This window comes from Apis mellifera, linkage group LG6 (assembly GCF_003254395.2).
Source record: "Apis mellifera strain DH4 linkage group LG6, Amel_HAv3.1, whole genome shotgun sequence".
NCBI classification, from domain to species: Eukaryota; Metazoa; Arthropoda; class Insecta; order Hymenoptera; family Apidae; genus Apis; species Apis mellifera.
In genome coordinates, this window is record NC_037643.1 from 16,546,870 (window position 1) to 16,561,854 (window position 14,985).

The 14,985-nt window shown below is 22.1% G+C and overlaps 1 protein-coding gene across 1 annotated transcript; it reads left to right on the forward strand.

Annotated features, from left to right (window-relative positions):
* The first annotated feature begins 1,739 nt into the window (after window positions 1-1,739).
* On the forward strand, window positions 1,740-12,745 carry LOC411935 (large neutral amino acids transporter small subunit 2). The gene is made up of 8 exons (XM_395404.7): window positions 1,740-2,384; window positions 6,957-7,175; window positions 7,549-7,819; window positions 9,095-9,218; window positions 9,785-9,985; window positions 10,887-11,036; window positions 11,780-11,957; window positions 12,351-12,745. Exons 1-8 carry the CDS (start codon window positions 2,120-2,122, stop codon window positions 12,410-12,412), a joined length of 1,470 nt encoding a protein of 489 aa, XP_395404.2. The 5' UTR covers window positions 1,740-2,119; the 3' UTR covers window positions 12,413-12,745.
* Window positions 12,746-14,985: the final 2,240 nt, after the last annotated feature.

Sequence of the window (14,985 nt, forward strand, 5' to 3'; positions counted from 1 at the left end):
GTCAAATTAATGATATTGAAAAATAACAAAAGATTCTATTGTTTCTATAATATAGAACAAAAAAATTAATATTAAATTTATTTTGTATTTTATCTGTAAAAATATAAGATTGTTTTGAAAAATGTTTGGTTTCTTTTTCACGAATTAAATTTAAAGGAATAAAAATAACTGAAATCAATTATTATTTATATTATATAATAATATACTTCAATTACTTAATCTCTTTTTTAATCATAAAATATTTATGATTATTAATGATTTATCATTTATAATTCACGAATTTAGATAAATATATAAAAACACTTCATTTCATTTTAAAATTATTTAAATTTACCTAGTCGTGTAAGTTTATTGTGTTTACGTTGTGTTTCTTTGTTTACGTCTAATATTATGTTTGTATTAGATGTAATTTAATTCAACTGATATAAAATCATATTACATTAATATAAGAGATAATTTTAATTTGCAAATAATCCAAATTAATATAAATGTCAATAATTAATGTCAATAATATTTTTTACATATAAAAATAATTATAAAAACAGGATATATTCTTTTTTTATAAAGTAACATAAATTTTATAAAAAACTGAGTTTTTAAATAAAAAAAAAATTATTCTCCAATTTTTATATCAAAAATAAGAAATTAATTCCAGATATGCATTACAAATTTCATATTTCATCAATACAAAGAAAAATGAAGGGAAGTGCACGATATTGTCGCAACGGATATGAACACTGGTGTAGACAAAATTTATTTATGATAAAATATCATTCTTATCCTGCATATCATATAAATACAAGTATTAAACATTCCTAATTTTTATTCAAATTAATTCGATATAAATAAATAATTTACAAATTCTGAAAAAAAATTTTTTAAGAATATATATAATTATGAATTTCTCGTATAATATTATAAAAATAATATTCAATTATTTTTCTTGATAATCATACTTTAAAGATTATCAAATATTCATATCAATATTTATATACATTCGAATTATATTACAATGATTCGTATATTTATATTTTATTTTTTAAGCAGAGCCGACGCTAATGCAATGTCTCGTTTCGAGGGTTTCGACATGATACATTAACATATGGCATACGGTATGGATGACATTAACACGCCGTGCTGTTGTGTTAAACGGAATTCGTATTTCTTTTCAATACTTTCCTGTGATCCTGATACGCGAATTTAAAACAAATCTTGCCAAAACAAAGTAACTTGATGAAAATATCATTCGTGATTGAATCTGGATTTTTAAACGTGTTCGTAGTGATTGCATAATTGCGCTACATTTCACACAATGTAATGCACTGTGAATTTTCATATTTATAAAAATTCATTCGCGTAAACGCTTAGTTATATAACTATGAAAAACTGTGATATATATATATCAGTAGTATGCCTCATTTTATTACAGATTTTAATGTTTTGTAGAATTGTAATATATGAATCTAACATATACAATAATTTTATAACGAAAATACCGATAATATAAATATACATATATCAATTTGATATAATGTTTCAATTATACGTATATAATTAATATTAAATTATAATTAATCTTTATTATACGTAATACAACATTCAACAGTTATAAATTGTAACGAAATTATTTGAAAGATTGAAATCGATATTAAATTATAATAAAGTGTTGAAACTATAGTCACTTAAAGAGAGAGAAAGAGAGAAAGAAAGAGAGAGAGAGAGGAAGAGAATAACAAATCATCATGCATACGTCATGCAAGTTCCCGCGCTTCGATAGAAATAAGTCAGCTGATTGTAAATTCAATCAAACGGGACGATACGTGAAAATGTAACGGGCAAGTTGCGTGTATCAATTGTGGAAATGATGATCGTCGACAGGCGGCGCCACTCTCGCTATTGCAGACAAAACTGCAGTCGCGCACGTGTATCCGTTGAGTGAACGCCACGCGGTCAGAGCCGGTGATTATCTGTGTGCGTGTGTTTCTTCCCTCTTTGCCGTTTTCACACGTGCATCAGGCGTGTATCGTTCTCGGTATGCTCGTACTGTTCAGTACTTTTTCGGCTGTTAACAAGAAAGTGTCTGACGAATAATAATTTCGGAAATAAGAAAGAAAGCACGATGCCGGACAAAGTTGCCCCGGCCGAGAAACAGGTCTTGAAGACCGCGAAAACCGTCAACAGTGACAACAAAGCAGTGAAACTTAAAAAAGAACTCGGTCTATTAGACGGTGTGGCAATTATCGTCGGCATCATCGTCGGTGCCGGAATTTTTGTTTCGCCAAAGGGTGTATTAGAGAATAGCGGTAGTGTTGGCCAAGCTTTAATCGTTTGGATTTTTTCTGGTGTTTTGTCCCTGATCGGTGCATTATGCTATGCCGAACTAGGTAAGTACTAAAAATCGATTAGATATTTTTACAAATATCATTAATTCTAATTTAAAATTTCCACACAGTCGATTGTATATGCGTTCTTTACATATACAGAATCGTCTTAAATATAAAATCACGATTGATCAATGAATTACATATGCAGAAAAAATAAATTATATACAAATTATGTTTTTTTTCCAATGAAAATATAATTTGTATAAAAGAAACGAATTTATTCATTGAGAAATATAAAAGAAAATCATTTTGAAAAAATGGAACTGGTAAATTAAAAAAATAAAGTATATGAAATTTATGATATCAGAATAAACTATGTGTTATAATATTATTTATATCAATTGTGAATTAAATTACGCGTAACATAAATTACGTAAATTAGATTACGCGAATAATCTAATAAAAAATATAAAAAATTGACTTATCGATATTTTCTAAAGTTTGTTTTGTTCTAAAGTGTTCTTTCATTTTATATATAAATATTTATCTTATAGCTTTTCTTAAAAAACAAATAATGAATATTATCTGGAAAATGTATAGTTTATCATTGTCTTCATATTTTTATTTATGCGTTCGCAATTTTATGCGTCTGTAGACAGATCTTTCGACTCTTGCATCACCTTCTGCTCGAGCCAATCGACTTAGAAAGTAGTAGGTACTACTTTAAGACATTTATAATTTGCTCCAATTGTTAATTAGCAAAAAATGATTAAATTAAGATTAATTAGATTGAATTTTAATTTATAACGAAATACAATTTTTAATAAAATAAATCTATAAATTAAATAATTAAATTTAAATTAATATAAGTACAATGTAGATATTATATTTATTTGTGTCTGTAATATTTTCATATTTTATTATTAATCTCAATTATCCATTAGATCTAAAATTATTTATTCTAATAATAATTTAAACATTACATATTTACATGTAATATATTACATAAAATAGTTTAAATAATACAAATATTCAAAATTATTATGCTAAATATCGAGCTCCTGTATATTTCAAGTATCGCATTGCATTTTGTTTGTAATTAATGTACATAGATAAACTTTGAAGTGTTTCATTTATTAAAAAAACATCAATATACAAAAAGTACAACATTTTTTATCTTTTTATGTATTGAATATCTTATTGACGTTCTATGACGTTATATGCATTTAATAAAATTTACAGAATTGATAATTTTAAGAATTAAAAATTATAGAGAATTTTATATTATTGATTTAATTTTAATTTTTAATTTATCTTTTACATTTAATAAATCTTTATAAAGATTTATCAGATTCAATTGTTTTTATGTAAATAACAATATTTTGCCAAATCATTGATATAAAATCATAGAAATAGATTTAAATATATAGAGAATATTCGAAATTATATATCTAATGTAGAGAAATAAATTAAATAAAATTAGAAATCATTTTTTAAGATAAATAGACAATTTTAATTCAGAATAATATTTTAAAATATAATATAAAATTATTAGCTATTATCAGTGTCAAAAAATGAAATATAACACACAATATGATACATATTATAATATGTTATGTAAGCAATTTATAAAGATTGCTATGTAATGAGAGAAACCGTTTAACGAAAACTATAATCCGAATAAATGGATTAAATGTTAGGTATCGAATTAAAATATGTACTATGTCAATTTCTCAACTCTTATGTATTTTATATAAGTATAACCTATATATTTAGTAAGATGATTTTTCAAGCAATTGTGATAAAAATGAAACATTTAAATAATAGTGTACAAATAGTTATCACATAAAAATGATTGTTTGATTATCTTTACTTATACATATACTATACATATACATATTAATAAGTATACATAAACATACATTATTTTTAATGTTTTATGAGATAATTAAATGAAACATTGGTTGTACATAAATTTCAAGGGAGAATTAAAGAATAATGTGAAAATTGTAATTATTGTGTAATTGTAAAATTGTATAAAATTGTAAACATTATGAAATTGAAAAATATTTATTGTTTATTCTCTAATGGAATAAAAAGATTTTTGTCTTTTCTAGAAAATATATAATCGTTCCAAAAAAATAATCTGTTGACCTTTGTTTCTTGAAGCTTCGAGAGGATTATTTTATTATGATCATGGAAGTGCAGAACACGTGGTGCAGTTATTATTATCAGTTTCTAACCGTTTTATCAATTACGGTCGTTCTAATTATGCTTTTGGTTCATCGCTCTACGATGCGTGATCTATGATCAAAATACCGTAAAATTTAATTCAATTCAATGAGGAAAAATTCCATCATTAAAGAATTATTAATATTAAAGGGATTAAAAATTAAATCGAAACTTTTTCTTATTATTTTTTTAATATATAAATAATAAATAAAGTATAGACGTGAATGTTAAAAGAAGAAAGCTTATATAATTTCAATTCAGTCAAAGTGAAGCGATAATTTGTTATTTGTGAAAATCAATGTTGATGCAGTTTTATCATCTCGTCAACAAAGTTCATTATCATCCCGATCTTTTCACGTTGCTTAAAAACAGGAGAAAATACAAGGCATGCCAGACTATCTTCAAATAACTATGTGTAACTATAGCAAATATATACTTACGTGTCTCTACATTGTCCGACTTATTTGAAAATTATCTGGCATGGCAGTCTTGTTACATTCATAGATATTGTAAAATATGATATTGAAAATATTTAAATATTTTTCACGCTCAAATGTTATCACAACGTATACAGTGAAATATTGAAATTACAGTAAATTGTTGAATAAAAATAATTTTCTAAATGTTATTAAATTGTTCAATTTAACGTTGCATTATTTTTAATTTAGTTTAGTTTAATAGTAGACAAAAAGTATTGCAAATAATTTTCTTAAATCCTTCTAAAATATGAAACGATCTAATAAATATTTCGGTTATGGCTCGTTTTTGTTAAATAAAATTACTTTCGTGAAAATGTACAGTTTCTCTTTATAAGATATAAATGATTCAAAGCAGAAAGAAATAATTTTTTAGTTTTAGATCGATTTTATATTTTATTATATCTGGAAATTAAAGTGATCTGATTGGTCAAATTTTCGCGATGAATCGTCCCATTTATTTCGAAAATAACGAAGATTTAAGTTTTTCTGAGAACTGAACAAAAGTTCAGAAAGAAAGAAAAAAAAGTAATTATTACAAACTGTAATTGCTGATAATATATGATATATGATATTTATCCTCCTGTCATTAAAAATATTAAATCGAAACAATGTTTAAACAAATATTATTGGTTCGTGTTCTTGTTGATATGCAGAAATGCATGAGTCAGTTGTTGAAAATAACATGATTGAAATGTGTCATGGCACGCGACCAATTTCACTTGATCCCTGAACTCTGTAAAAAAGGTCAATGATACTTTATTAAGTTACTGATGCGATTAATTGTAACCTAATGGAACTGATTTCGTTGAATGTCGTCTGTTTAAAATTTCTAATTCGATATAAACTTGTTGAGAATTAAGAATTAAGAATTTTCGATTTTTTTTTTTTTTGCAATTAATCACGTTTATTTTAATAATTTAAAAATATTTACGATATATTGTAAATTTTATTATCTAAATATAATCTATTATATATACCTTCAAAATTGAACGATGTTCAAAGCGAATCGTAATTGCGAGCGTTCAATGGCATTTAACGTAATACGTTTCATCTCATTGAAAAGTGAATGAGTTCCAAATATCATACTATTCAGATGGATGAATTTAGTTGACATACTATAGATTATTACAGTATGCTATAGTTCGCTATAGATTAAATTTATCATGATTATTCATAAATTGGCTTATAACGAGATTTAAACGGATGGGCAATGTTATAAAACTTTATTCTATTAATGCACAGTTAAATTCACATGGATCGTTATTAATAAGAATAAAAAGTTTTATAAAATACAGAATTTCGAGTTAGAAGAATTAAGAAGAAGAATCTGAAAATTAAATAATTCAATTTCTTTAGAAATAATTTAATTATATATTTATTCTTTTGATCCTTCGTTCATTTTATATTTATATTTACAAACTATTTATACATTTTCATTACTTTTATTTCTATATTTGATGTCACAATTTTATTCGATATATTATTCTTTGTTTTATTATTTTTCGTAAATATTATCTTTCTTCGAAAAGAAATTTTTTGTCATTATTAATTCATTATTATCATTATTAATCATATATACTTCATATCTTTTGTATTAATTTTATGATTGATAAAAGTTCATCAACCTTAAATTCCAGGAATCAACATTAAGTTAACCTAACACAAGCTTGTTCGAATAAAATTTAAATATATAATTTTATTCATAATTTTAAATAACTTCTATAGATAAAACAATATTAAGAAAATATTCGAATGAATAATATTTTCGAGGAATGAAGTTTTTTCAGAAACTGTAATTATTTGTAAACTGTAACCTAACCTTAAAAACTAAAAACTCGTATAAAACTCGTATAGAAACAAATGTTTAATTTTTTAAAAAAAATTTTTAATTCGTTTAAAAAAGAATTACGTTACTTTTCAGGTACTATGATCCCAAAATCTGGTGGTGATTATGCGTACATTAGCGATGCTTTTGGACCGTTACCGGCGTTTCTGTATCTCTGGGTAGCATTGTTCATTCTTGTACCGACAGGAAACGCTATTACAGCTTTAACATTTGCACAATACATCTTACAACCAGTTTGGCACGGTTGTATTCCTCCGTATGCAGCAGTACGATTACTTGCTGCTGTTATTACGTGTAAGAACATATTTTATTTTTCATGTATAATAATTTTTTTTTTTTTCCTTTCAATCATGAAACGAATTTTTTCGAAAGTGAAAATTTTCAATTTTATAAGAGAGTAAATTTAATATATATTAATATATAATTATCGATTTGAAAATTTTGCTTTAATAGAGAAAAAATTTTTTAATTATCCATAGAGTGGTAACGATCGATAACGATCATTATTATCAATTATTATCAACATTTTTGAATTTATTTATATTATAAAATTTTTTATAATATTCAAGATGCATAGTAATTTAATATGTAAAATTAATATTCCATAAAAGATAGAATTGTAATAATTGTCCCATATTCAAACTCAAAGTAATATTATTATTCACAGGTTTATTAACTGCCATCAATTGCTATAATGTGAAATGGGCAACTAGGGTGCAAGACATATTCACTGGGACCAAAATTTTTGCCTTATTGATCATAATGGTCGCTGGATTTTGGTGGCTTTGCATGGGTCACACAGAAAATTTTCGACATCCAATGAATGGAACGAATACACAACCTGGTTACATTGCCTTAGCCATTTATTCAGGCTTATTCTCATATTCTGGATGGAATTATCTGAATTTTGTTACCGAGGAATTAAAAGATCCTTACAAGTAATTTATTTTTATTAAAATTTTGATTTTAATTGTATTATATATATTATAATTAATTAATTATACATATTATTGTACATTATGCATTAGTAATACAGATGATTTAAATTATTAATAATTAAATTATTATAATTTTTTATAATAATTTAATTATTAATAATTTAAATTATATTTTAAATTGAATAATTCGTTTTATCTTTAGATATATTGATTAGTGAATACTTTTAGCAACAGCAAATCAATAATAATTTAAAACAAATATAATTTTAGGCATTATATTTGTTCGAAAATTGAAAAAAGAATAAATTGGATATTTATGGGTATAAATTCCCCCTATTCATTCCCACTATTGAAAAGAGATTTTTCATGACACATCACAAAACAAACAATATTTATTTCGATCTCTTTCTTTTTCTTCGCACAATCTTTTCGGTAAAATACGAGGAAAATTCAAAATTTCAATCGAATTATATTAGGATTAAATATCAATTTATGAAAAATTATCCAACTTTTATTATAATCCTTAATATATAAATTAATTATTTTTTTATATAATATTATGTAAAATATATTTATATTATTAAAATAATACAAAATAATAATATTATACTAATTTTATAATTAATTTATATAACACAGAAAATATGAACAAATGCTATCAGATTAAGAATTTTATTAAAAGATACATTAAATTCAAATTCATAATTTGTAGCAAATACTAGAGTTTTAATAGAAATAGAGTAGAGTATTCTTCATTGTGAGTATACATATTAAGAAGTCAAATAAATATTTTTCAAAATTTCCACATAAATATTATCATGTTTTTATATACGTACTATATATTTATAAGCAAATAGAATAAAGATTGTATATATATATATAGAATAAACGTAAATATAACATTGTAAGAATTATATTGACAGTAGATCATGACTGATAAATGCAAATTCATAACACGCTTTTTTGCCTAATGAAATAAACAAAAGAAGAAAAAATTGAATTTTGTAATATTATTGCAAACAAAGTTTTTTTTTTCCAAGAATTCAAAGAGCTATATTTAAAGAGCTATATTTAAAATAGTAAAGAAGTAAAAACGCATTATGTTTATATTTAAAATATAAATGAGATTATTATGTTAAAGAATTTTTATGATTTTTGTTGTTTTGATCTTTTTCGCAAAATTTATATTTTTCAAATATAAAATGTTTGCTTCATTTTTATAAAAAAATTATATTACACTCATATTATCATCTTGATTAATTGTCATTCTTACAGAAATCTTCCAAAAGCGATTTGCATATCGTTACCATTGGTAACTATAATTTATGTTCTGGCGAATATTGCTTACTTTGTGGTGTTAACGCAAGATGAAATTCTGGCATCGAATGCTGTCGCTGTCGTAAGTTGTTCATTTTTCAAAAATATAAAATCCTTTTCACTATCTGTTGTTTATTACTCTTATTATTTTTTACTTTTCATCCTAATTATTAATTATATTTGTACAAATGTAATCGATTTCAGAGGAAAAACCAGTTAAATAAATGTAAATTTATCTAATTTATGATTGTACGACGATAAAGCTGGTTACTTATCAAATTTTTTAGATAAGTAAAAGTTAATATATGTTTGCTATAAAAGAAATAATGCTTGATTCAATGAAGGAATGCAAGAAATAAATTACATTATGTAATAGAACAGTTTTACTACACTGCAATTGAACTATATGAAAAATAATCAAAAAACTTGAATTAATTTATTTCTAAAATGCAGAAAACAAAATATAATTTTCTGATTTTATTATTCTGTTTATTATTTTCCATATTCTCGAATATTTCACGAGTCATATCAACTCGAAATTTTTTGAAATTTAAAAATTTCGAATATTTCTATGTTATTTCGAATAATGTTATTTTAAAAAATACCAGAAGCAATTTTATAAATTTATTAATCTATAATCTTTTGTAGACTTTCAGCGATAAGCTGTTAGGCGTGATGTCTTGGATAATGCCAGTATTCGTGGCTTGTTCAACCTTCGGGGCGTTGAACGGAGCAATTTTCGCATCATCACGATTGTTTTTCGTAGGAGCTCGTAATGGACATTTGCCCGCCGCCATTGCCCTTATTAATGTTCAAAACTTAACACCCACGCCTTCGCTTATCTTTCTTGTGAGTATCTTTTATTTTTATATAAATGTATTTTAATTTGATAAATCACGTTACAATTATAATTTTTTTTCTTAAATAAATATATCAAATAAATCGATCATAGAAAAACAAATATATATATATATATATACATGATTTGGTTAAATTAGTTTAGTGATTTTGTAAACAAAGAAAATGTTAAAAAAAAAAAGTCCCTATTAGAAATATGTAAGATAAAAAGATAAAATTGTTTTTGATATATATGTATGTCAACACGCGCGATAATACTTTTATTTCGAGTATTTACCTATAATATTACGAATTGATTCTTTTCCTGATATTTGAAGTGATTATATTCAATACAATCATAAAAAGAAAAAGATTGAGACAGTATTATCGAGTGACAAATTAAAACAATATTTACGATAGTATTTTTAATTAACCTGATTCTAAAAATATTTTGTATTTGTTTAATGATTTATAAAATTGTTCCCATTTTAATTCATGAATATTAATTGCAATAATCAATTTTTCATTTCGTTTAATTGTTTCTTTGATCATATATTACAAATTAAGGATTAATTCGATTATTGAAATTTTGAAAAGTTTTGAAAAAATTTTTCTTCCAATTAAACATTTATAAACAACTATCTTTTAATAACTATGAAAAAAATATTATCATTAATTACAAGTAATATATTATATTATTAATAATATTATTTTTTTATTATTTTCTTTAGAATATATTTATTATTATCTTCTTCTTTTTTTTTTTTTGTAAAAAATACAATATAAAAATTTAAATAAGAGATTGAAATGGATAATTGCAATTAAGGCACAATAAAATATAAAAGTTTAATTTTTTTCTCACTGTTGTGCTCCAACTATAACTCAAGCGTTAAACTATAATTTCCGTTTCTAGTGCATTATCACCCTGGCACTTCTGATCATAGAGGATGTCTATGTGCTAATCTATTATGTTAGCTTCGTTGAAGCACTATTCACCACACTCTCGGTGTCTGGTCTCCTCTGGCTTCGTTACAAAAGTCCCAATCGCGTACGGCCGATAAAGGTACATGAAAAAGTTCACAAATTTTCTTTCTTTCTTTCTTTTTTTTTTTTTTTTTTTTTTTTCTATTAATAGTTTTTATCCGTGTATTGTAATTGTGTTATAGTGAAGTATAGATAATAATTAAAGGATATATTATATAATGAAATAAAACTTTAGATGTGTAAGAAGATCGGTACAATATATATATATATATAAATTGAATATTATATTAAAATATTGTTATATTAAATGCACAAATGCAATGTTTTCTTCGAAAAAGAATAGTGATGTTGATAGTGATATTTTTAAAGTTTTATTTATTTATTTATTTATTTTTTTAATATTTTTAATATATATAAAAAAAACGACGTATATATATTACATGTCAAAACAATATTATTCCTATTTTGGGAAGAAATATTTCAGATGATTTTTTTCTAGATTGTGAAAACTATTGATCTGATAATAAAATCAATACGATACTTTGACGTTTTTTTGATAACATAATGATATACTTTTATTAAATTTTATATTCTTTATATGTTACCAAATAATATCTCTTTATCTTTGATAAGGAAAATCACAGAAAAAAATAAAAAAACAAGGAATGTAATATTATTACGATAATATAATTTTTGAAAATATAATGAATAATTAATATTAATAAATTAATATTTGAAATTAAATAATTGAAAAAAAAAGAATTGTCATCTTTAAAAACAAGAAAGTAATATATATAAAATTTGTTTATGATTTTGTTTTAGGTGTCAATTTTATTACCAATTATATTTTTCATCATTTGTGCTTTCTTAGTAATATTTCCATGCTATGTTTCACCATGGGAAGTTGGTGTAGGAGTGATAATCATTTTATCTGGCATTCCAATGTATTTGATCTTTATTTATTGGGAAAAGAAACCTAAGTGGCTTATACAATCGTCTCGTAAGTACTTATTATAATTATAATTTTTAAACTCTTACATTTATTTTCAGTTATTAAAATTGTTAGTTTAATTATGTATAATTTTTGTAATAAATAAATGTAAAAAATTATTTATCATAAAATATGAAAAATCAATATAAAATAATTTTTTCAATGAAAATTAAAATTCAATTAAAATATTTGAATTTATATATAATGTTATTACAATTAAATCTGTAAATTTTTAATTAAAAAGAAACGTATTTAAATAGAATATATTTAATAAGTATATATAAATAATAAGTAAATATTTAATTTATGAATATAAAATGTAAAATATTTATATAATTAATAATTTATTTTTATATTATAAAATTATATATATTTATAAAATTAATGGTTTATTTTTTGCAGATAATTTCAATATGATTTGTGCTAAATTATTCATGTGCGTACAAGAAGAAAGAAGTGATTGATCATCAATGTCCTTTTATTATAATATATAGTTTCATAGATAGAAATTTCTACAATATGAATGTGTGCTGCAATGACTTATCAATTTGTTCATTTATAAATTTCAGAAACGACAATAATAATGTATAAAAAAGAGTAAAAATATATAAAAGATCAAATAATCATTTGATTTGATATGAAAACAAACATAACATTCCAGTAAAGTCTATGTTGTTTTTTTGTAAAATTTATAAATGAACTTTAATCATATTTGATTTTTACACATATGGATGATGATATGTCTGTAATTTTGATTACCTATGTCAATTGAAAGATTCATCATTTATATGCAATAATAATTTTTTATTAATCTATATTCATGATAATATAATAGCAAAATATCATTCATATTTAAATATGAGAGAATTATCGCTTCTTTCACTTTCAATTTTATTCATTAAATTTTGTTAGTTATGTACAAACTGTTTCAAAATTGTAGGTATAACAAAATAAATATCTATACTAAAAAATGTTTAGATATAAAACGAATATATTAAAAAACACATTGTTTATTTAATTATAGGATTTGTAAATATGAATTATTATTCAATCCAAATAAAAGAAAATATGAATATTCAGAAAAATCTAAAAATAGAGAGATATTTTAAAAATTAATTATTTAATACTATTGCTATGAATAAAATATATTATTTTTTTATATCTTTATTTTTTCTTTTAAGATAGATTATTAAGTTTTATTTTATTGAAAAAAAATTGTTGATTTTGTTGTAATTTCTTTATAAATATCCTTATAATTTATTTTAAGTAAACCTACAATTTTTAAGCACTTTGTATATATAATCATGAAATTGTTTATTGCATCTTTTAGATAATACATACAATATAAAATCATAAGACTGCAAGAAGTATTCATTTTATAAGAATATATGAGATCTATCTCGTATATTGGCAAAAATTAAATTAAAAAACATAATATTTATAAGTATGCAATGAAATTTAAATGATATATTTTAGATCATTGTTTTAGAAATCTTTTGAGCACAATTTTTTTGATAAAAATCTAGGAAGTTTCTTGATAAATAATTGTGAATATTACATTTACAATAATGAAAATAAGTACACGCATAATAATAATAGTAATATAAATAGTACAATCTTAATATTTAAACTATTTAATTGTATATATAAATTGAATTATTATTTTATTCATTATAATATATTTTTTGATTAACTATCTTATTCAATAGATAAATGCTATAAGCATAATCAATAAGTGATAATAATTCTTAAATATCTTGTTTCTTTATCACATTGTCATCTTGACATTGTCATTGTCAATCATTTTGTTGATTCTATTTATTAATAAATTATTTATAAGATGCTCAAAAAAAATGATATGCTATAACTGAAAAATGTATTTTGTAATTCATGATTATATTTCTACTATTGTAGAAATATATAATATCATATCTGGTCAAATTTTGCATTTAAAAAATAAAAAAATATAACGATATCTTGCATATTATATTAAGAATACTGGATATTTTACAATGTAAAAAAAATTTTACAAAGAGATAATATTTTATACTGTGTATTACTGTATCGAATATTTATAGATTAACAAATTTAATCTTCTATCATTATAATATCTTTATTAGTCTTTTTCTAAGAATGTATCAGTTTTAATTATAATGTATGTAATTTAATGAATAAGTTTTTTTAAAAAAATGAAATAATTTGTTACAATTTTTATTGTAACTTTGTTAATATAATACAAATTTCTTTTTGAAATATTTTTGAATATTTCTATACCAAAAACAATTGATTATAATAGTAAATGTATTCAAAAAAATGATGATTGATGATGTGCCTTATATATAACGAAATTTTGAATTCTACAATTATTGTAATATAATTTTTTAATATTACTAGGTTTATATTAAAAAATTAAATATAACAATATTAAATATCGTGTTTTTTTTAAATAAAATTTGTTATTACTAAATAACTTGTTATTAATTTAATTAATAAATAATATGTTAATATATTATCTTTTAATTTACTCAAATTCATAAATTAATTTAATAATTTTGTTTTTGAAACAATACTTTTCATTACAATATTGATTATTTTATTAATAATTTTATATATATTAAAACACTGAGTATTATATTAATTATGTTGTATGATTATGAGATAAGAATGTTTCTAAAATCTTAAGAAAAATGATTGTTAATTTAAAAATTTAAAAATGATTTAATATATTTATAGTGTAATAATATGTAAATTATGTTACTATCAAGTTTTTATGATCAATAATATAAATATGACTTATAATATATAATATTATATTATAAATTTAGCCAACTTACAATTAACAAAATAATTTTTATACAATATTATTGAAATAGATTAATGAAATTTAAAAAATTTATATATGAAAACTTATTATTTTGTACTAATTACAATGATTAAATTGAAACTAAAAATACATAAAGAGTATTAATGAGAAAATAATATATAATAATGACAAATTTGTAAGTAATAAATATTATGATAGACACAATATAACATA

Coding starts and splice junctions, on each gene's coding strand:
- LOC411935 (XM_395404.7), top strand. CDS start 2,120: ATGCCGGACAAAGTTGCCCCGGCCGAGAAACAGGTCTTGAAGACCGCG. Junction 2,385..6,956: donor ATTATGCTATGCCGAACTAG/GTAAGTACTAAA, acceptor GTTACTTTTCAG/GTACTATGATCCCAAAATCT. Junction 9,986..10,886: donor CGCCTTCGCTTATCTTTCTT/GTGAGTATCTTT, acceptor TTCCGTTTCTAG/TGCATTATCACCCTGGCACT.